Source organism: Sphaeramia orbicularis, chromosome 24 (assembly GCF_902148855.1).
Source record: "Sphaeramia orbicularis chromosome 24, fSphaOr1.1, whole genome shotgun sequence".
Classification (NCBI taxonomy): Eukaryota; Metazoa; Chordata; class Actinopteri; order Kurtiformes; family Apogonidae; genus Sphaeramia; species Sphaeramia orbicularis.
This window is the reverse complement of record NC_043979.1, coordinates 38,335,187-38,356,795: the sequence shown is the minus strand read 5'-3', so window position 1 is coordinate 38,356,795 and position 21,609 is coordinate 38,335,187. Positions and strand designations below refer to the sequence as shown.

The window sequence follows — 21,609 nt, the reverse complement described above, 5'->3', positions numbered from 1 at the left end:
TGAATTCACACCAAATTGGGTTTATAGATTGCCAGTGACCCAGAATAGATCTGATTATATTTTGGGAAACGTAGGTCAGACTTCAAATTTTTTATGAATTTTTAAAATCTTTCTTATCCCATTTACTTATAATAGGTGAAATTTCAAATGTCTGTAGCAGTAAAACTATTGATTGAATTCATACCAAATTGTGTTTATAGATTGGCAGGGACCCAAAATAGATGTCATTACATTCTGGGAAAAGTATGTCAAAGTTTTTTGGTTTTTTATTTATTTATTTATTTATTTATTTATTGACATTTAGTATCAGACATTCCCATTCAGTACATCACTTGTTCATATAGTACATATTTGTTGTCTGCTCTATATGCCAGAATAGTATTTTTGCTTTGTCAAATAACCAAATAAATATAAAAAATTAAAAATACTATTAAGGTACGGAGTGATCTTCTCCATTCAACATGAACACTAATTTGTGAAAACAAAATCAGGCCTATAGGGTGTGATGTAGTTTACCTAGTTTTCCCAGTATGAAGCAAATTTAAAGTTTACATTTTTTATGAATTTTTACAATCTTTTTTTCCCCCCTTTACTTATAATAGGCGGAATTTCACATGCCTGTAGCAGCAAAAGTATCGGTTGACTTCTTACCACATTGGGTTTATAGATTGCCAGGGACCCAGAATAGATGTGGTTACATTTCAAGGAAAGTAGGTCAAAGTTAAAATTTCTTATGAGTTTTTTCAATCTTTTTTTTCTCCCATTTACTTGTAATGGGCGAAATTTCACATCTATAAAACATCAATTTTGTTTCAATTTACTTCAAACTTGGCACATATATAGAAGCAACTGATATGCTGACATCAGCACATGCATAGACATGATGACATCAGCTGGATCGATGCCAAAACAAGCTACAATATGTGCGAGGGGCGGGGTTTGTTGTGCCTGGAACCACTTGTTCAGATCTTACTTTATCCGCCTTGATTTAGCAAATAATTTAAACCATTCATATCAGTGCCACGCTCAGCCAGATGGAGAATACTGCTGACTGCACGTCTTTATCTGACCCGATCTCTCACACATGCAGGGCGTAAACCAGCCTAACCTTGTGATGAATATTTGACTACCATGTTAATAGACTCAACCATGTAACTAATTAAACATGATTTAATGGGTCAGAGGTCGGCTGTGGGTCATCACCATGGCAGTAGCCAAACTTAGAGTCATCTCCACAAATAGCAGACTGGTAAAGACTGATGAATAGAGGAGATCAAGAAGAGCTGTCGCCTGTATCTGCATTGCTAATTACTTTTGTGATTAGCTTGTGCGCCTCTTGTATAAAATTAATGAAATCCTTATGAAATCTTGAATGAAAAGGCATCTTGTGACCTGGTAGGGACTAATTCAAAATTGCAGGAAGCTTCCCCTAATTGCTCCGAGATGCACGGAGAGAGGGGTAATGGAAAAGTGGAGTGTTGCAATTAAAAGCACTTTGGCAGCAGCCGGAGAGCCAGGTTTTCTTCACTACATTTTGGAAAGAGCAGCAAAAAATGCACTTAGTAAAGGCTTGGCATTATGCAAAGTAAAAGAAATGCAAATGACAGTCCAAACAAGTCTCAACAGTTAATCTCACCATCGCTCATCTAGTCTTGTCTCCGACTGGTAATGCATTTTTTGTTGTGTGGAAAGTTGAAAAATATCGCCTTGTGACTAAATCTTCCAAATCATTCATCAGTTATTAACCCATAAAGACCCAAACATCCACCATCGACCTCAACCATCTACTGATCTAAAATGTTTAATACCTATTGGTCCACTAATCCTATCAATCCATGTAAATAATTGGTGTAAAATACAGTTTGTCATCTTTTCATGGTTATCAGATACAACCCATTTGGACGTTCAGAGGCTCCATAGTTACAATGGAAACACCGTCATCTTCTAGAGCAATGATTCACCAGTAAAACCCATGGAGTTGGATCAATGACAGTGGATGGAGATGCTTGGTTTATGTTCAGTAATAGATATAGTTTACTGTAAAAGTCCCTTTTTCTTCAGTTTTCTGTTTTTGATAGAATAACCCTCAACTTAAAGCTATACCTACTGATGTGGCATTTCTCACAGCACTTAGTGAAAGTTTGAACATGAACAACCCGCCTCCCTCCAAAGCCCCGCCCACTTCCCCCTGCCTGAGCTCTGATGCTCGCCTTCTCTCACCTTATGCGCGCGGAGGAAGCAGAGGTGCAGGTCCGGTCCACTTCGGTGTGTCCGCGGACCCCTCCCTCAGTAATCAGATGCATCATCCACCTGCGGCGGGCCCGCGGCCCCTGTTAGATCAGTAGACCCTGTATTTAAGGGTGTGGTCTGTGCGGTACTGGGTCAGTGTCTTCACTGCACCACGGAGATGAGGTGCGACGGGCGCGCGCACTGTGAACGCGCGGCCTCCGCGAATTTTCCGTGGACATTTGAGGTTTCATAGTCCATACATTTATCATCCACATAATCCTACATTGTGTGACACCATGTACATGTACCTGTATGAGTCCCATGGTCATAAAAGCTGAGCTTTGTGCAGACCTGTTCAGTCCAGTACAGCTGACTTCCGGACTTTTATCTCCATCCTTCATTCATCAGACTCCCGTTTGTTCCCCTTTGTTGTTGTTTCTGTTCATAAATCCGTTTTTTTTTCCCTTCCACATGTGCATTTGAGTTCTATCCATACACATCCTAGACAGTAGACTGTGGTCAGTCACAGGAGCAGCGTGAGTGAAGCGTCAGATTCAGAGGGACACATATCGGATGTGAGACAGCGATAATAGATCGGATGCTGGACGGCCGTACTGGATGATTGACAGGAGGCTCAGCCAGGTTCGGCCAATCATTTTATTCGGACCGACTAAAATGATTGGTCAGACTTTTATCAGAAATATATGAGAATTAAACATTTTTGAGTTTCAATACCTGGTGGATTTCTTTTACATTTTAGTTTGACACATGCTTATTAGGAGCATTTTAAGATGACAAAAGAAAAGTGTAAAAATGCCACATCATACGGTATAGCTTTAAATCTGAGCTGTTAGGAACATCTACATCAGGGTTTTCCAACCTGGGGGGTCGCCTGGAATTCAAATGGGGCCTGAAATTTCCAGTAATTGATAAATAAAAAATTATTAATAAAAAATATATGGCGAGTTGAGAGACTTGGTTTATGTTCACTTTTGCTGAAAAAGTCACTTTTTCTTCAGTTTTTTTCTGTTTCTGATATAATGACTCAACTTTACTGTGAGCTTTTATGAACATCTATATGATCAGTAAATTAAATATAAGAAAATACCTGATGTTCACTTGAAAAACGCAAAATACAGAAGATTACGTCACAGTAAATGGTGATAAATCACTTAAGAAAGGTTAATACTATCAATCCATGTAAATAATTGGTGTAAAATACAGTTTGTCATCTTTTCATGGTTATCAGATATGACCTATTTGGATGTTCAGAGGCTCCATAGTTACCATGGAAACACCGTCATCTTCTACAGCATTGATTCACCAGTAAAACCCATTGAGTTGGATCAATGACAGCGGATGGAGATGCTTGGTTTATGTTCAGTAATAGATGTATTTTACTGCAAAAGTCCCTTTTTCTTCAGTTTTCTGTTTTTGATAGAATAACCCTCAACTCACATCTGAGCTGTTATGAACATCTACATCAGGGTTTTCCAACCTGGGGGTCGCCTGGAATTCAAATGGGGCCTGAATTTTCTAGTAATTGATTAAAAAAAAAAAAAAATTATTAATAAAAAATATATAGTGAGTTGAGAGACTTGGTTTATATTCACTTTAGACTATATTTGACATCCACATTTCCATTTTTGTCTCACACTTTTGCTGAAAAAGTCACTTTTTCTTTAGTTTTTTTCTGTTTCTGATATAATAACTCAACTTTACTGTGAGCTTTTATGAACATCTATATGATCAGTAAATTGAATATAAGAAAATACCTGATGTTCACTGGAAAAACGAAAAATACAGAAGATTACGTCATAGTAAATGGTGATAAATCTCTTAAGAAAGGTTAATACTATCAATCCATGTAAATAACTGGTGTAAAATACAGTTTGTCATCTTTTCATGGTTATCAGATATGACCTATTTGGACGTTCAGAGGCTCCATAGTTACCATGGAAACACCGTCATCTTCTACAGCATTGATTCACCAGTAAAACCCATGGAGTTGGATCAATGACAGCGGATGGAGATGCTTGGTTTATGTTCAGTAATAGATGTATTTTACTGCAAAAGTCCCTTTTTCTTCAGTTTTCTGTTTTTGATAGAATAACCCTCAACTTACATCTGACCTGTTATGAACATCTACATCAGGATTTTCCAACCTGGGGGTTGCCTGGAATTCAAATGGGGCCTGAAATTTCTAGTAATTGATAAAAAAATTAATAAATTATTAATAAAAAATATATAGTGAGTTGAGAGACTTGGTTTATATTGACTTTAGACTATATTTGACATCCACATTTCCATTTTTGTCTCACACTTTTGCTGAAAAAGTCACTTTTTCTTCAGTTTTTTTTCTGTTTCTGATATAATAACTCAACTTTAATGTGAGCTTTTATGAACATCTATATGATCAGTAAATTAAATATAAAAAAATACCTGATGTTCACTGGAAAACCGCAAAATACAGAAGATTACGTCATAATAAATGGTGATAAATCACTTGAGAAAGGTTAAATGTAGAGAAAAGGGTATTTTGGAGCTGTCACAGAAGTACCATTGGGTCTTTATGGGTTAATCAAGAATCCTTCTATACCATTGTTTTTTTCCTGTAAGCCAGTTCAGCTGGTAACTTGCTCCATACAGTGTTGTGCAAAAGTCCTGGGCCAACATGAGGTTTGTTGGTTTAGCAAAGTTCTAATGACCACACATATGCATTTCTCAGTCTCTGGGCACAGTGAACATGTTGGGTGAAAAATAACAAACAACCTTAAGATAGACTTATTTTGTCATGTGTAGCTCATACATAAGTTTGGGAGTCCTACAACTAACATTACTGTTTCTAAATGACGTCTAACAAAAAAAACAAACGTGAGAGACGATTGATTTTCATTGTTTTAAAAGACTATATTTGACATCCACATTTACATTTTTGTCTCATACTTTACTTGCCCATAAGAGTACTGGTTTATATCTCAACCTTATGATTATGAAGGAGGGGTCATGGGGTCAGGGGTCACACTAAATAGTGACTTTAACCTTTAAAAACCCATTTAGTTCAGTTTTTTGGGTGTCTTTTACAGCTGTGCATATTTTTCTTATATTTTCTTGTTTTTGTAGCTTAATTGTTAATCCTCAGCTTGTAAGTCGCTTTGGAAAAAAGCGTCTGCCAAATGCATAAATGTAAATGTAACGGAAATGAGAAATAAATATGTATGCTCATTTCAACCCTGCAAAAACAACAAACCTAGAGGTGGCTTTAGACTTCTGCACAGTCCTGTACATGCCTGATATGCCTCCTTCTCCATACATCAACTCCCATGTATATGCTCCAGTTTGGCGCTGTGTTTAAAGTACTACAAAATCCCAGCTCTCCCTCTGACATACAGTCTTGGAAAAAATTATTAGACCCTCAAAAGTCATCAAAAACAATGGTTATGCAATCCAGTATTAACTCCTGTGTGTATCATGCGACTAAAACAGACAGAAAAGAAAACATGGAATGCCTAAAAGCGCTGTTTTTGTCAGTACAATGCCATAGATATTGATGTAAGAACTGAAGTGATTTGGGTTATTATCAAGAAAACCATGAAAATGGATAGATATCAGCTCTGAAATTCAACTCTTATGAGCTACTTTTGTTGTTATCATGATATTTGTCCAAACAAATGTACCTTTAGTTGTACCAGGCATTAAAATGAATAAGAAATTGAAGAAAACAAGGGTGGTCTAATAATTTTTTCCACGACTGTATGTGTATTTAATTTAAAAAAAAAAAAAAAAAAAAAGCAACACATTTTCATTCTCGTTAACCTTAAATGCATTAAAATAAACTCACACTGCAGATTGTGTTTCCCTAATATGCACAAACATCTAAGGTTTTCATGCATTTAAACACATAAACTACAAACAAAAAGTTAAGGATATTTTTAATATTTGGGCTATTTTTTTCAGCTGGGATTCTTGCACAGCGCTTGTTACTTTTTTTGTGTGAATTGAAACATATTTTTTTAATGACCAGGCATAGTTTTATTTATAAACGGCAAAAATGACAAAAAAATTACAAAAAAAAAAAAAGAAATATCCTTAACTTTTTGTTTGTAGTGTATGTATATATACTGCTAGGCATTTCTAAATCACAGTTATTGTCTGTTATTTCTTATCATAATTAAAGCTCTAAACATTGGGGCCAAAAGTACAACCAAAACTGGGACAGGAAAAGCCACCTACAGTTACGGAAAAAATTATTAGACCATCAAATGTCATCAAGAACAATGGTTATGCAATCCAGTATTAACTCCTGTGTGTATCATGCGACTAAAACAGACAGAAAAGAAAACATGGAATGCCTAAAAGCGCTGTTTTTGTCAGTACAATGCCATAGATATTGATGTAAGAACTGAAGTGATTTGGGTTATTATCAAGAAAACCATGAAAATGGATAGATATCAGCTCTGAAATTCAACTCTTATGAGCTACTTTTGTTGTTATCATGATATTTGTCCAAACAAATGTACCTTTAGTTGTACCAGGCATTAAAATGAATAAGAAATTGAAGAAAACAAGGGTGGTCTAATAATTTTTTCCACGACTGTATGTGTATTTAATTAAAAAAAAAAAAAAAAAAAAAAAGCAACACATTTTCATTCTCGTTAACCTTAAATGCATTAAAATAAACTCACACTGCAGATTGTGTTTCCCTAATATGCACAAACATCCAAGGTTTTCATGCATTTAAACACATTAACTACAAACAAAAAGTTAAGGATATTTTTAATATTTGGGCTATTTTTTTCAGCTGGGATTCTTGCACAGCGCTTGTTACTTTTTTTGTGTGAATTGAAACATATTTTTTTAATGACCAGGCATAGTTTTATTTATAAACGGCAAAAATGACAAAAAAATTACAAAAAAAAGAAAGAAATATCCTTAACTTTTTGTTTGTAGTGTATGTATATATACTGCTAGGCATTTCTAAATCACAGTTATTGTCTGTTATTTCTTACCATAATTAAAGCTCTAAACACTGGGGCCCAAAGTACAACCAAAACTGGGACAGGAAAAGCTACCTACAGTCGCGGAAAAAATTATTAGACCATCAAATGTCATCAAGAACAATGGTTATGCAATCCAGTACTAACTCCTGTGTGTATCATGTGACTAAAACAGACAGAAAAGAAAACATGGAATGTCTACAAGCACTAGTTTTGGCAGTACAATGCCATAACTATTGATGTAAGTGTAACTTAAAGGAGTGATATTTTACTATTTTCATATTCATTCACAGTCACAACAGATACTGTCGCGGAAATAATTATTAGACCATCAAAAGTCATCAGAAACAATGGTTATCCAATCAAGTACTAACTCCTGTGTGTATCATGTGACTAAAACAGACAGAAAAGAAAACATGGAATGCCTAAAAGCACTGTTTTTATCAGTACAACACTGGAAAAAATCAAAATCTTACCAAATGTATTTTTCTCATTTCTAGTCAAAATATCTCATCAGACTTAAAATAAGACATAATCACCTAAAGAGTAACTTTTCAGTGAGATATAAGAACTTATTTTTGGACAATAGATCTTTAAAATCTTGTTTCAAGAAATCTTACCGAGATAATTTTCACATGATCCATTGGAGGATTTTTTTTTTTTTTTTTTTTTTGCTTAATTCAAGATTTTTTTTTTGCTTACTTTCAAGCAAAAAATGGAACAAGTGAAAATTATCTTAGTAAGATTTCTTGAAACAAGATTTTCAAGATCTATTGTCTAAAAATAACTTCTTATATCTCACTGAAAAGTTACTATTTACTCTTTAGGTGATTTTGTCTTATTTTAAGTGTGAGGAGATATTTTGACTAGAAATGAGAAAAATACACTTGGCAAGATTTTGATTTTTGCCAGTGAATGCCATAGCTATTGATGTAAGAACTGAAGTGATTTTGGTTATTATCAAGAAAACCATGGAAAATGGATAGATATTTTTGTTGTTATCATTGTATTTGTCCGAACAAATGTACCTTTAGCTGTACCAGGCATTAAAATGAACAAGGAACGGAAGAAAACAAGGGGTGGTCTAATAATTTTTTCCACGACTGTCCTCATGCCGCTGAATTGCATCACCGCTGCCTGCTCTTTAACGAACCACCATTCCCCCAAGGCATCCACCTGTAGGCTCTGGGGGGACGAAGAGCTTTATTCATCACTCCCAACTATCAATATGGAAAGACCACTGTGGAGAGTGATGATCCCAGAGGGCGTAAAACAAACTCTAAATGCCGGTTGCTTCAATTAAACATTCAAATGTGAGTTGTCTGAATGGCTTATCAATCATACAGTACTACGCTAAATACTGACCTCTTCACACTCATTGGAAACATATCAATCATACTGAAATGTGAAGGCTACCTTGGTGACGATAAACTCCATAGGGCGCTTCCAAGAGTGCACTTTTAAAGATGGAGGGAGGGAGATTTTTCCCTCTGGATTTTCAAAGAATTGCTGTAGACAAAAGCAAATTAAGGTAAAACACAGATACACAAAAAGAAAAACATCACCGTAATCTCAAATATTTCAAGTAGTTTTGATCAAGCTATTTATTATATGCACGGAACAGTGCACTGCAAAAATCTGCATCTTACCAAGTGTACTTTTCTTTTTAGTAAGTCAAAATATCTCATCACACTTAAAATAAGACATAATCACCTAAAGAGTAACTTTTCAGTGAGATATAAGAACTTTTTTTTAGACAATAGATTTTGAAAATCTTATTTCAAGCAATCTTACCAAGATAATTTTTTTTAGATTTTTTTTTTTTTTTTTGCTTAATTCACTTTTCTTTTTTTTTTTTTTTTTGCTTAATTAAAGGGGGAAAAAATCGACCAATGGAAGAAGTGAGAATTATCTTGGTAAGATTGCTTGAAATAAGATTTTCAAGATCTACTGTCTTAAAATAAGTTCTTAAATCTCACTGAAAAGTTACTCTTCATGTGATTGTCTTCTTTTAAGTTTGATGAGATATTTTGACTAGAAATGAGAAAAATACACTTGGTAAGATTTTGATTTTTGCAGTCTGTGTTGTGTGTGGCTCATGGCAAATACAGTGTTGCTGCTAAGTTGGGATACACTGGAAAAAATCAAAATCTTACCAAGTGTATTTTTCTCATTTCTAGTCAAAATATCTCATCACACTTGAAAAGACATAATCACCTAAAGAGTAACTTTTCAGTGAGATATGAGAACTTATTTTTAGACAACAGAGCTTGAAAATCTTATTTCAAGCAATCTTACCAAGATAATTCTCACTTCTTCCATCGGCCGATTTTTTTTCCCTTCAATTAAGCAAAAAAAATTGTGAATTAAGCAAAAAAAAAAATCTGCCAGTGGAAGAAGTGAAAATTATCTTGGTAAGATTGCTTGAAATAAGATTTTCAAGACCTATTGTCTTAAAATAAGTTTTTATATCTCACTGAAAAGTTACTCTTTGGGTGATTCTGTCTTATTTTAAGTGTGATGAGATATAAGTGTGATGAGAAATCTTACCAAGATCATTTTTACTTGTTCCATTGGCAGATTTTTTTGCTTGAATTAAGCAAAAAAAATCTTGAATTAAGAAAAAAAATCTGCCAATGGAACAAGTGAAAATGATCATGGTAAGATTTCTTGAAATAGCTAAGATTTTCAAGATCTATTGTCTAAAAATAAGTTCTTATATCTCACTAAAAACTTACTCTTTACGTGATTATGTCTCATTTTAAGTGTGATGAGATATTTTGACCAGAAATGAGAAAAATACACTTGGTCAGATTTGGATTTTTGCAGTGCAATACAATTTTACCTGTTCTCATGAAATGACTGAGAAGAGTGTAACTGGGGCTCAGTATGTAATCACTGCACCTGGTCAAAGGTGATAGGGTGAATATATAATTAAGGGACTTTTTCAGTTCACTTTACAGGGTAACAATGACAGGTTTAGTTGATATTTTTTTTGCTGTTTTCAGGCCTAAAATCAACATAACCATAACACCATATGGCATTTCGACAGAAAGATTCTTCTAAATATCACATATACAACTGAGTAAAATTGAAAGTTATTTATAAAGATATTGTAGTAACACTGTTGACATAAAAGTGCGATAAATACGCACTTGACTCACTCACTACTTAATATTAAATAAGTAAGAAAGAGGACAAAGAACATACCTTGGAGTCTTGCCAGTGTTTTCTTCAGGAGGAAATGACATCATGTGGAGCAGGTCATGTGATTTGGAATTAACACACTTCCTTCAGAGGTGTTTTTGTAACTTAGTAAAAAGTGATTTCTCAAACACAGATACAATTTAATTTTTCGTATAAAATTTGATACATTGCCAAAAAAGAAATATCTGTCATGAATATCTCAACTTAATAAAAGGAACACAATCAAAACTATATTGGAATAAGCTCATTTTATTATTGTTTAGCTAATTAGAAGGTGGTTGTTGTTAAATTCGGACAGTTACTTAGTTGACATTTTAGTATATTTAGTCATTTTTTATTCATAACTGATTGTTTCCGTATTTAAATAATTATGGCATTCGTAAAGATATTTTTTCACTTTTAATAAAAATGTATGCAAGATGTATCCCATGGACTTCAAAAGTCCCTCAATTATATATTGACCCAGGAAAAGAAGTAATGTGTCCTCTGTCTAAAATGTTCAAAATGTTCTATAAATTAAGTAAAAAAAATAAATAAATAAAGTAGCGTCTGAAATCAAAAGTATTCCAACTATATGAGTGACAGTGTAAATACACCGGAGTGCAACTAGTAGTTTCTGTTCCATATTTACAGCATTTGTTGACTTTCCATCTTCAGCTCCTTTACTTGAGTCCCATTTCTCTTTGCTGACTTCAGCATCGTTCCACTCAGGCCAGATGGGGAACCTGGACCTCCATGTGGCACCCAAGCTCTCAAGGGAAGCGACATGGGATGTTCCTCTGTAATAATAACACATGCTACATGTTTAAAATAATACATCTCAAGATCTTACATAACATATATCCCTCTGACGCTATTTCATCCAGATTTTACGTAGAATTTTTCCAAATTCTTCACTGATATTATTCCAATATTGGGATAATTTTACTTTTTGACATCTTGATGTTTGTTCAAAATGTCTCTATGTTTTATTTACATATATATTTTCAATAACAGGACATTAATCCATTCCCCTCTACTGTTTATTTGACTGTTGTTTGTTTTCATATCACACTAATTCTGTAAAGCTCTGTTTTTTGTTGTTTTTTTTTAACCTGTTGTGAAGCACATTGAGTCTGCCTTGTTTATGTTTATGTTTATGTTTACGCATTTGGCAGACGCTTTTTTCCAAAGCGACTTACAGGGGAAAACCAATTAAATCACTCAATCAATCAAATTTTATTTATATAGCGCCAGATCACAAGAAAGTTATCTCTTGACATTTTATATATAGAGTTGGTCAGAACCAGACTCTAAGTCAATTCTACAGAAACCCAACAGAATCCTCCAGGAGCAAACACTTGTGACTGGTGACAGTGGCGAGGAAAAACTTCCCTTTAACAGCAGAAACCTCGAGCAGACCCAGACTCCTGGAGGATGGCCGTCTGCCTTGACCAGTTGGGGTTAAAGAGAGAGAGTAGAGAAGGGGAAAAAGAGAGAGCGATAGAGATAGGGACTGGGGGAGAGGGGGAGAAGGGGGGAGTAGGGGGAGACACATGGAGGCGGTTGAGGATAAGTGAGTGGTGATGATGAGGGCAGGGAAGAGGCCGGACCACCGCAGCAGGTCCAGAGATAATCGTGAAAGAATCTGTGGTTGTCCTGGGAAAAACCTTATTAGAATATTTAAAATGGAATGTTTGAAAGTGCTAGGACAGGAGGTGCTCTCGGAAGAGCTGGGTCTTCAGGAGCTTCTTGAAGATAGGCAGGGATGACTCTGTTCTTGTAGCACTTGGTAGAGCGTTCCACCAACATGGAACGACCCATGAAAAGAGCCTGGATTGTCTTGTACAAGGTCTGGGGACCACCAGACTACGTTCCCCAGACGAGCGGAGTGGTCGTGGGGCGACAGTGCATGCCTTGTGCATGAAATGTGCTCTATAAATAAAGTTGAATTGAATAAAGTTGGAAATAAAAATTAAAAAAAATAAAAATAAAAACATGCTGCATATTTGACTTTTTTTCCATATAAAATTTGATATATTGCCAAAAAAGAAATATCTGTCATTATTATCTCAACTTAATAAAAAGAACACAATTAAAACATGTTTTGAACTAGCTAATTTTATTAGTGTTTAGGTAATTAGAAGGTGTTTTTATTAAATTTAGGTAGTTGACATTTTAGTAGATCTAGTCATTTTGTTAATAAGTGATTGTTTCCATAATTAAATAATTATGGAATTTGTAAAGACATTTTTTTTTTTTTTTTTTTTTACTTTTCATAAAAATCTATGCAAGATATATCTCATGGACCTCAATTATATTCCAGTTCCTCAATTATATACTGACAAAAAAGGTAATGTCTCTTCTGTCTAAAATGTTCAAAATGTTCTATAAATAAATAATTTTTAAAAAGTAGTGTCTGAAAACAAAAGTATTCCACTATATGAGTACCAGTGTATATACATGCTGCATATTTGACTTTTTCTTTACTTTTGCTTTGACATTTCTTAACCCAATTATCCAGCTCAGTAACAGAATTAATCTAACACCAAACAGAACACATTTCTGTGATGCTTTCTTCACAGTGCTCGCTTATCACATGCTAACGCTAGCTGATGCTAATGTTGCTAACTATGACATTAACGTTCCAGACTTTAGGACAAACTCACTCTGGGTGCCGTTTGGATAAGGAGACTTTGCTAGAAGAGGACTCCATTTTCTTTGCCTGTGCCTTGGACATTGCATTTGATGTTACCAAGACAGGAACAAGTGAAGAAGCCTGGAAGAGGTGCGTTTGTTTGGAGCTTTCTCGGTTGTTCAAAGTTTTGGCGTTGCCAGGCAACAGAGCCTGGATGTGGGCTGGGTCTTCCGCTGCAGCATCAGCTGTTGCTATGACGTGGGATGCACAGATAATCCTTTACATTTCCTGCCTAAGAATTAACACACAAACTAATAGACTGCATATCAGTATTATCAAAACACACTTTATTTATTTATTTATTTTTTTTACAGTCTTTATTATAAAATATACTCTTTTAGGATGTATTTTCTTAGTGCAGCAAAATCAACAGACAAAAGAAGTAGACACTGGCATAAGGAGTAGTGATGTGACATTCACGAACGAGTCGAATCTTTTGAACGGCTCTTTGAAACGAATGATGGGAAGCGAGTCTTTGTAAAGAGCCATGAATTTTTTTATTTTTTTATTTATTTATTTATTTTTAACCCTTTCATGCATGAATTATGAGAACCTTAGTCAATATTTATTTCTTGAGCGTTTTTATTCCTCTTTAGGCATGAAAAAAACAATGCAACTGAAATTTTTTTTATGAATCTATTTTTCATGGAGTTACAAAAATGTCCACTCAGCTGGACACCATGCGTTTAGTTTTTGAAGCAGAGAAACATGTATTTAAAACACATCATCAGAAAGTGATATACTGTGTGAAAACTATTAAATAAAAACATTTTTTAATGCTGCTATTTGCTAAATTGCTAATGTTTCCTCACATTTTTATCAAACTTTAATATTAGTTATTACTCATTTCATGAAGATAATACCCTCCTGAGACCCAGGAAATTGTCAGTTTTAGCTTTTTTACACTAAAAAATTGTCCTTATTGGAATCTGCATAATATAATTTTTTTAAACATAAACATACGTTTTAAAAATTATTTTTATTTATTTATTGATTTTTTTAATGGAATGTCCTTTGCAATGGACAGCATTTAAGTTAAACTGTCAAACTTTTGTCCCCTATAGAGGACAAAATGCATTGCTGGGTCTCAGGAGGATATGCGAAAAAAAACAAAACAAAACATTTTTTCAGAAAACTGCTAATTACAGTCTAATAACAATTAGCAATTGATATACACTAAAACATGTTTCTGCAGATCAGGTTTATCAAGAGCTGCGTAATTACAGTAATTGTATGAATTGCAGTGTTTGGTATGATGCATAAGAGTCCACTATGTTGGCTGATATGGAACTAAAACAACAAAACCCATGAATATACAGGGTGAGGATGGGGGGGTTGTACATGGGGGTGCGGTCTATGAATAACGTCACTTACTCTAGCGTGAAAACAAAAACGAAACTTAAGATCCTTTCACCATTCGATACCCGACTTCTACACCTCTCTTCTACAGCAGATCTTACACAAAATTTTAACAACTTCTATATCCACTAGGTCCCCTGCACTGCTCTACGGGCCCCCCACAAACACTGGGCCCCATGAATTTGTCATGTTCACCCCCCCCCCCCATGGTTGCCTATAGCAATCAATAGCTTGTAAGTTCAAAATGGCGCAGCCTTCCAGATATGTCACGTGATATGTCGTATTTCCTCATTCCTATTTATGTCTGAGCCTCTTTTGCGCACGCGGGTCACTTTAGGGTCGCATTCAGTTCATACTCAAGACAGATAGAAGTCACATTTAACCCTTTCATGCATGAATTATGAGAACCTTAATCAAAATTTTTTTCCTGGGTGTTTTTATTCCTCTTTAGGCATGAAAAAAACAATGTGATTGATTTTTTTTTTTTTTTTTTTTTTTTTTTTTTTTTTAAATGCACCCATTTTTCATGGAGTTACAAAAATGTCTACTCAGCTGGACAGCATGCGTTTAGTTTTTGAAGCTCAGAAACATGCATTTACTGACATACTATGTGAAAACTATGAAATAAAAGCATTTTTAACCTCCTGAGACCCAGCAATGCATTTCGGTCCTCTGTAGGGGACAAAGGTTTGACAGTTTTACTTAAAAAAATGCTGTCATTCCATTTTAAAAAATTGCTCATTCAGATAATATGCAAAAAAACCAAAAACAACATTTTTGTTTAAAAAAAAATAAAAAAAAATTACAGTCTAATAACAATTAACAATTGATTTAGATAAATGAACAGGAAAGTTACAGTAATGGTATGAATGTCAGAGTCTGGGATGATGCATAAGAGTCCACTATGTTGGCTGATATGGAACTAAAACAACAAAACCCACGATTATACAAGAGAACAGCTGTAGAATAACTGTCCACTGTAGTGACCACTGTGCATGAAAGGGTTAAGGAGGAGTGTCTGATTGCCTGTCAGTTTAGCGTCACTGGGGGGGCACTGGCTTTATATACTGAGTAGAAGTGAGAAAACTTCTGATGTGGTATCATTTTGATATTTACATTAGAGATATCAGGTATTTTGCAATGTTACTTGAAGTATTTTATTTGCACTACAGTTTTTTAGGTATTTAAGTACTGTAATTGCAGTGATTAATCACTGTTGTGTTTTGTGCAATTTTTTCCATATGTTTACACACATTTATTGTTCTTGTTTTGAGGAGAATAAAATGTTATTTTATAAGAAAATGTTTTATTTTCTTCTTCATTTTTAGGCTACAGACTAGTCCACATAATGTACCGTGATGTTTTTGGTCAAATTCCAGCATTTGCCTAATGTCACCTCTCATGTCTTGGATTTAGGCCACACATTTGAACTGAATATTCTTTTTTACGGTAAGACAATATTTACTGCTGCACCAATTAAACACCTTTAAAATGTAATGTCAATCATCACGTGTAGCCTATTTAGTCATTAAAACATTTGTGTTTCAAAAGAATGCAAAAAACATAAAAGAGCCAGTCTGTTGAACGGCTCTTTTCAGTGAACGGCTCCCTTCAAAGATCCAAAAGTTCCATCACTATTAAGGAGGATGTTTACAGCAAATTTATATGATTTCATGGTTCAAACTTCCGCTAAAACACATGCTAAAATGCTTCAATGAAGATTGTGTATTACAGCACAGGCACTGAATGGGAAATGTTTGTGCAGAACACAACTGACACACTTCCCCTACATTCCTGCCTAGGAACAATTAGGTGTAGAAGAGCACAGGCTGCAGTGTTTGGAGCTAAATGTCTGATGACTATCACACTGTGCTTCTTGAGTGGAGTCACATGGTTCTGCTTCTCTTCTCTTACACACACACAGCTTCAGTTGTACTTACTCACACTTACAGCTTTATCCATAGTCTGTTTGAAGCAGCAGTTTCCACATGGGTGCTTCTATGAAACTGGTCCCTAAAAACCAGACATGGAGGCTAAAAATGCAAACCAGATGTAGACAAATGTTATGAAGCAAGTTTGGAAGCACTTTGGGTCTATTTTAAAAAATAAATGTTTACTGAGATTAAAAAAAAAATTTCAGATGAAACATTTTTATATTATTTTTATACAAAAATCAGCATGTAACACGGTAAAAAGGACATGAAAATTATGCGCTACTATTTTTTTTGAAATATCTTTTTATTCTCTCACAGGTACATTTTGGGAATTGAACTAAAAAAAAAATTCAGATGAAACATTTTTATATTATTTTTATACAAAAATCCGCATGTAACACAGTAAAAAGGACACGAAAATTATGCGCCACTATTTTTTTGAATATCTTTTATTCTCTCACAGGTACATTTTGGGAATTGAACTAAAAAAAAAATTCAGATGAAACATTTTTATATTATTTTTATACAAAAATCCGCATGTAACACAGTAAAAAGGACACGAAAATTATGCGCCACTATTTTTTTGAATATCTTTTTATTCTCTCACAGGTACATTTTGGGAATTGAACTAACTAAAAAAAAAAAAAAAATCAGATGAAACATTTTTATATTATTTCTATACAAAAATCCGCATGTAACACAGTAAAAAGGACACGAAAATTATGCGCCACTAATTTTTTGAAAATCTTTTTATTCTCTCACAGGTACATTTTGGGAATTGAACTAACTAAAAAAAAAAAAAAAATTCAGATGAAACATTTTTATGTTATTTTTATACAAAAATCCGCATGTAACAGTAAAAAGGACACAAAAATTATGCGCCACTATTTTTTTTGGAATATCTTTTTATTCTCTCACAGGTACATTTTTGGAATTTAACTAATTATGCAAGGCAGAGTGTTTTACAAAAATGACCGCTGTTGCAAAATCACTCACGATTTCTTTGTGTTTAAATGAGCAGGTTCTGCATGTAACGCGAGTGGACACGATGGGTTACACACAAAACCTGGAATCTGGAACCTGCCGATTTATGAAAAAGCTGCATGTCTGGAATTAGAAAAACCACTAGGATCGACAAAGTTAATACAGTGTCTTTATTTATAGTGCTGTGTAAGACCATTTAAAGCCATGTTTTCCAGATCACCTAAGTAGCTTTTCATATCCCAATTTTGGTCCTATTTTTGGCCCCAATATTTGATTAAAAATTCATTAATTTTAGGATGGCTCAGAACAACAGTATGATTCTTTTTGCATTTATCTGAGGTCATAATTAGGCACATCTGGGAAGAAATATGTCTAAATTTCTCTTTTATTATTGGGTCTAAAAAGCTGGCAAAGTACCAGGTACCAAAATGAACCCAGTTTCATAGAAGCACCCACATGCACACATTTTACCCCACTTAAGTCCAACAGATTGTTGTTCCTCTTCTATGCAAACAGTTCACGACACCTAATTTTGAGTAAAACCCATCACTTGACTAATCCGATTACATAGGTTGACTATTAGCTGTGCCAGTTTTGTTGTAAATTGTGCTCAGAGGAAACGTCCATAATCAGAGAATGACCCCAGCTTAATGTAATATGCCAGGAAAAACAATTAATTCATGGGTCCGATCAAGCGAAAGTGAACATCAACATGAAAAAGTACATTTGCACACATCATTTATCAAGTGGACTCATTTTTGTAGCTAAATATCTCTAGTTTATGGAACTGTTATCCTTTTTAAAATACCACTTACACAGTTCAGGACAAGTTCTGCACCTTCTGCTTGACTGCATTAAATTAACAAAAACACATGCAAAAGACTGTCTGTTACTATTACTTTGAGAAATTAAAATTCTGAATGATTAAGTTTGTGAATTAATACACTGGTCACATTTAAAAAGACTATCTGAACTGTTACCGAGAAATTAGTCTTTATTTGTAATTTACCTATGTCAGTATGGACCACAAGTTGCAAATAACACTGTTAGTATTAAATACATTAAATAAATCATTGTGATTATATCTGGATCGTTTTAAAAAATAAGTCAACATTTTGGGTGATCCATATAATGGTAAAGAGTCGTCCACATGTTACTATAGCAACCTATCCACATTACCACATTCTCATGCCAATAAAACAGAGACTTTTCAATATTTTACTCCAAAATTTATTTTCAGCATAGTTGAACGTAATATCTAAAAGGTTTTGTCCTACTTTATATCAATTTCTGTTGAGAACCATATGCTTTGAATGTTTACGAAAAGCTTAAAAAAATTGATGTTCGTTTCCAGTCTACGTTTCCAAGCAGTAATTTGACATTTTTCGCCTAAAAATTTTATCTCCCCAAAGTGCTTATTAATACCTTTTCAAATATGTATAATACATGCATATAAGTTGCTCTGCTTACATGAATGAAGTCACTTTTCCATTGGACATTTGCGCAAAACTTTACCGATATTTTCTAGATGTCGAAAAAACAGAAGTGCGTAATGTCGGTTTTTCCATTAAATCACAAATGTGATGATTTTATTTATTATTGCGAGATGACACGAGAAGTCATTGCATAAACATGGCGATGAATGTAAATATCGTATTGATTTACATATATATTCATTATTATTTTTATATATCACCCGTCTATCTCGTACTATATTAAAAAAATGATTCAGTTTCCCGGTGTCTACACATACTGCACCAGGTTTCTTTTAAAACTCTTCTTCTTTGCTTGTTGTAACATCCGTCAACATCCATTTTTTTTTAAATTCATGAGACTCTAGTTGCAGAAAACCATCTTTCCATTGCAGTTTTGCGTGATATACCATTTGCGCTACGCCCGAAAAACCACCTCTTGCCAGAAAAACGAGTTTTGAAATTGTCATTTTTCCATTAGGCAAATTTTTATGCGCAAGTTGTATTCGTACAATTTGAGGGTCAATGGAAAAGTGATTAGCGACTGTTGAACACAAAATGCATCAACATGTTACCGCTTGATCGGACCCATATATGGATGTGGAAACAAAACATATATATAAATAGGTGTATCATTCGTTCTTTTCATATTCAATTAAGAATCCACTATCGGAAAATGAAAAAATGACTGGTTATTTCATTATTCATGTACAAATAAAAAAATCAGTTGTTTTTCATTCTTTCGATTGTACGCACAAATTAAAAATTGGAAATAAGCAAATGGACCAAATGTCAATTTTCATGTTGACATTTTTGATATCCGATTTGGTATGACCCGGAAGTTATGGACTTCTTCTTATGCTGAGTTGGACAATCGTGGGTTTGCTAGTATTCTGCCTAATGCATTCTGCGATAATGGAGAATTTTGCGTTACTCAGAGGCAGCAAACACGTTACTCTCAAGGAGGACGACATGACAACTGAAAAAATGGGCGGGATCTTCTAGGTATTGTTGTTTTGTCTAATACAGTGCGGCCATGGTAGCCAATCCAAGCAGAAGTCAATTTGCGTAACTTACGAAAAAGTCACTACCTTACGGGTCATACCAAATTGGATATCAAAAATATCAACATGAAACCTGATATTTGGTCCATTTGCTTATTTCCAGTTTTTCATTTGTGCGTCCAATCAAAAGAATGAAAAACGACTCATTTTTTGATTTTTGATTTGTACATAAATAATAAAATACTGAGTCATTTTTTAATTTTCCGATTGTGGATTCTCAGTTGAATATGAAAAGAACGAATGATACATGGATTTATATACTGCATTTAGCCAAATACTGCATTCAACATCCATACATTATTCAGTAACATCTTTTGATTACAGGGTGGGGAAGCAAAATTTACAATATTTTGAGGCAGGGATTGAAAGACAGTGTATGACCGATTAGTTTATTGAAAGTCATGAGAATTTATTTGCCACAAGAAAATTGACATAATAGAAAATGTTTTTATTCTATGTGTCCTCCTTCTTTCTCAGTAACTGCCTTCACACGCTTCCTGAAACTTGCGCAAGTGTTCCTCAAATATTGGGGTGACAACTTCTCCCATTCTTCTTTAATAGTATCTTCCAGACTTTCTCGTAATAGTTTTGCTCATAGTCATTCTCTTCTTTCCATTATAAACAGTCTTTATGGACACTCCAACTATTTTTGAAATCTCCTTTGGTGTGACGAGTGCATTCAGCAAATCACACACTCTTTGACGTTTGCTTTCCTGATTACTCATATGGGCAAAAGTTTCTGAAAAGGTATGGATAATAGTGTTAGGTATGATTATGACATCAGTATATGTTTGGTTTCAAAACAAATGACGTAGTCCCTGCTGAGAAAAAACAACTAAATGTTCATTGTAAATTTTGCTTCCCCACCCTGTAATTAAATAAACTGTTAAAGAAGTAAAACATGTGGGCGACAACAGCACTATGTACATTTCAATATTAAGATATTAAGTATACTTCACTAATTAGACTTATGAAGAGCTCATAACTAGTAGACAACACACAAATGTTAAAATGTTTATTTTTTTTAGTTACTGTAAATTTTAAGTATTATCACACGTCTCAATCTCATTTCCATTTTAAATAAATCCTTCATATCCAATTGCACAACAAATTCAAATCCCTATACAAGATAAGATTGCAGTTTTCCATCTTGTTTTTCATTATTTGTATAAACACACAAACCACCATTAAAACATACTGTAAATCATTTTGACATTATCAAACTAGTGGGATTTTTTTTTTTTTTAGGATTTTTCATTAGAGTTTTTGCTGAAACATTGTTTTATCCATCTGTGTCATTGTAAGCATCTAAGTCAAAGGGCCTGATTTACTAAAAGGTTTGCGCGTGTAAAAACATGCGCAAACTTCACCGTGCACGCAAAAACACTTTGAGGCTTATCTACTAACCGGGCGCGTCGAGGGTTGCGCCTCTCAAATGAGCAAAATAGCTCGCGCAACCCATTTAGCGTGTTTCCCTTGATGAATATGCAATATGGTCGTTTCTGCTAGAACGCGAAAAATTATTGGGAGGAGTAAATGCAAATATTTATTTAGCGCGTGCAATGCGATTTACCAAACCTGAAACTGATTGCGTTGGCTGATTTTGCATCTATATTTAGCACATCTGCAGTTGTTGCGGCGAGGAGGCAGGACATAGGCCCAACCAGGTGCGCTGCTACCAATCAT

At 34.4% G+C, this 21,609-nt stretch overlaps 1 protein-coding gene across 1 annotated transcript in view; it reads right to left on the bottom strand.

Moving 5' to 3' along the window:
- Positions 1-21,609, bottom strand: part of adgb (androglobin) — a 126,424-nt gene extending 104,815 nt beyond the window's left edge. The window contains exons 1-4 of the mRNA XM_030128232.1: positions 21,546-21,609; positions 13,082-13,295; positions 11,041-11,212; positions 8,643-8,735 (exon numbers count right to left, since the gene is read on the bottom strand). Of these exons, the coding sequence (XP_029984092.1) occupies positions 8,643-8,735; positions 11,041-11,212; positions 13,082-13,295; positions 21,546-21,609 (543 nt within the window). The remainder of the gene's footprint in view (positions 1-8,642; positions 8,736-11,040; positions 11,213-13,081; positions 13,296-21,545) is intronic.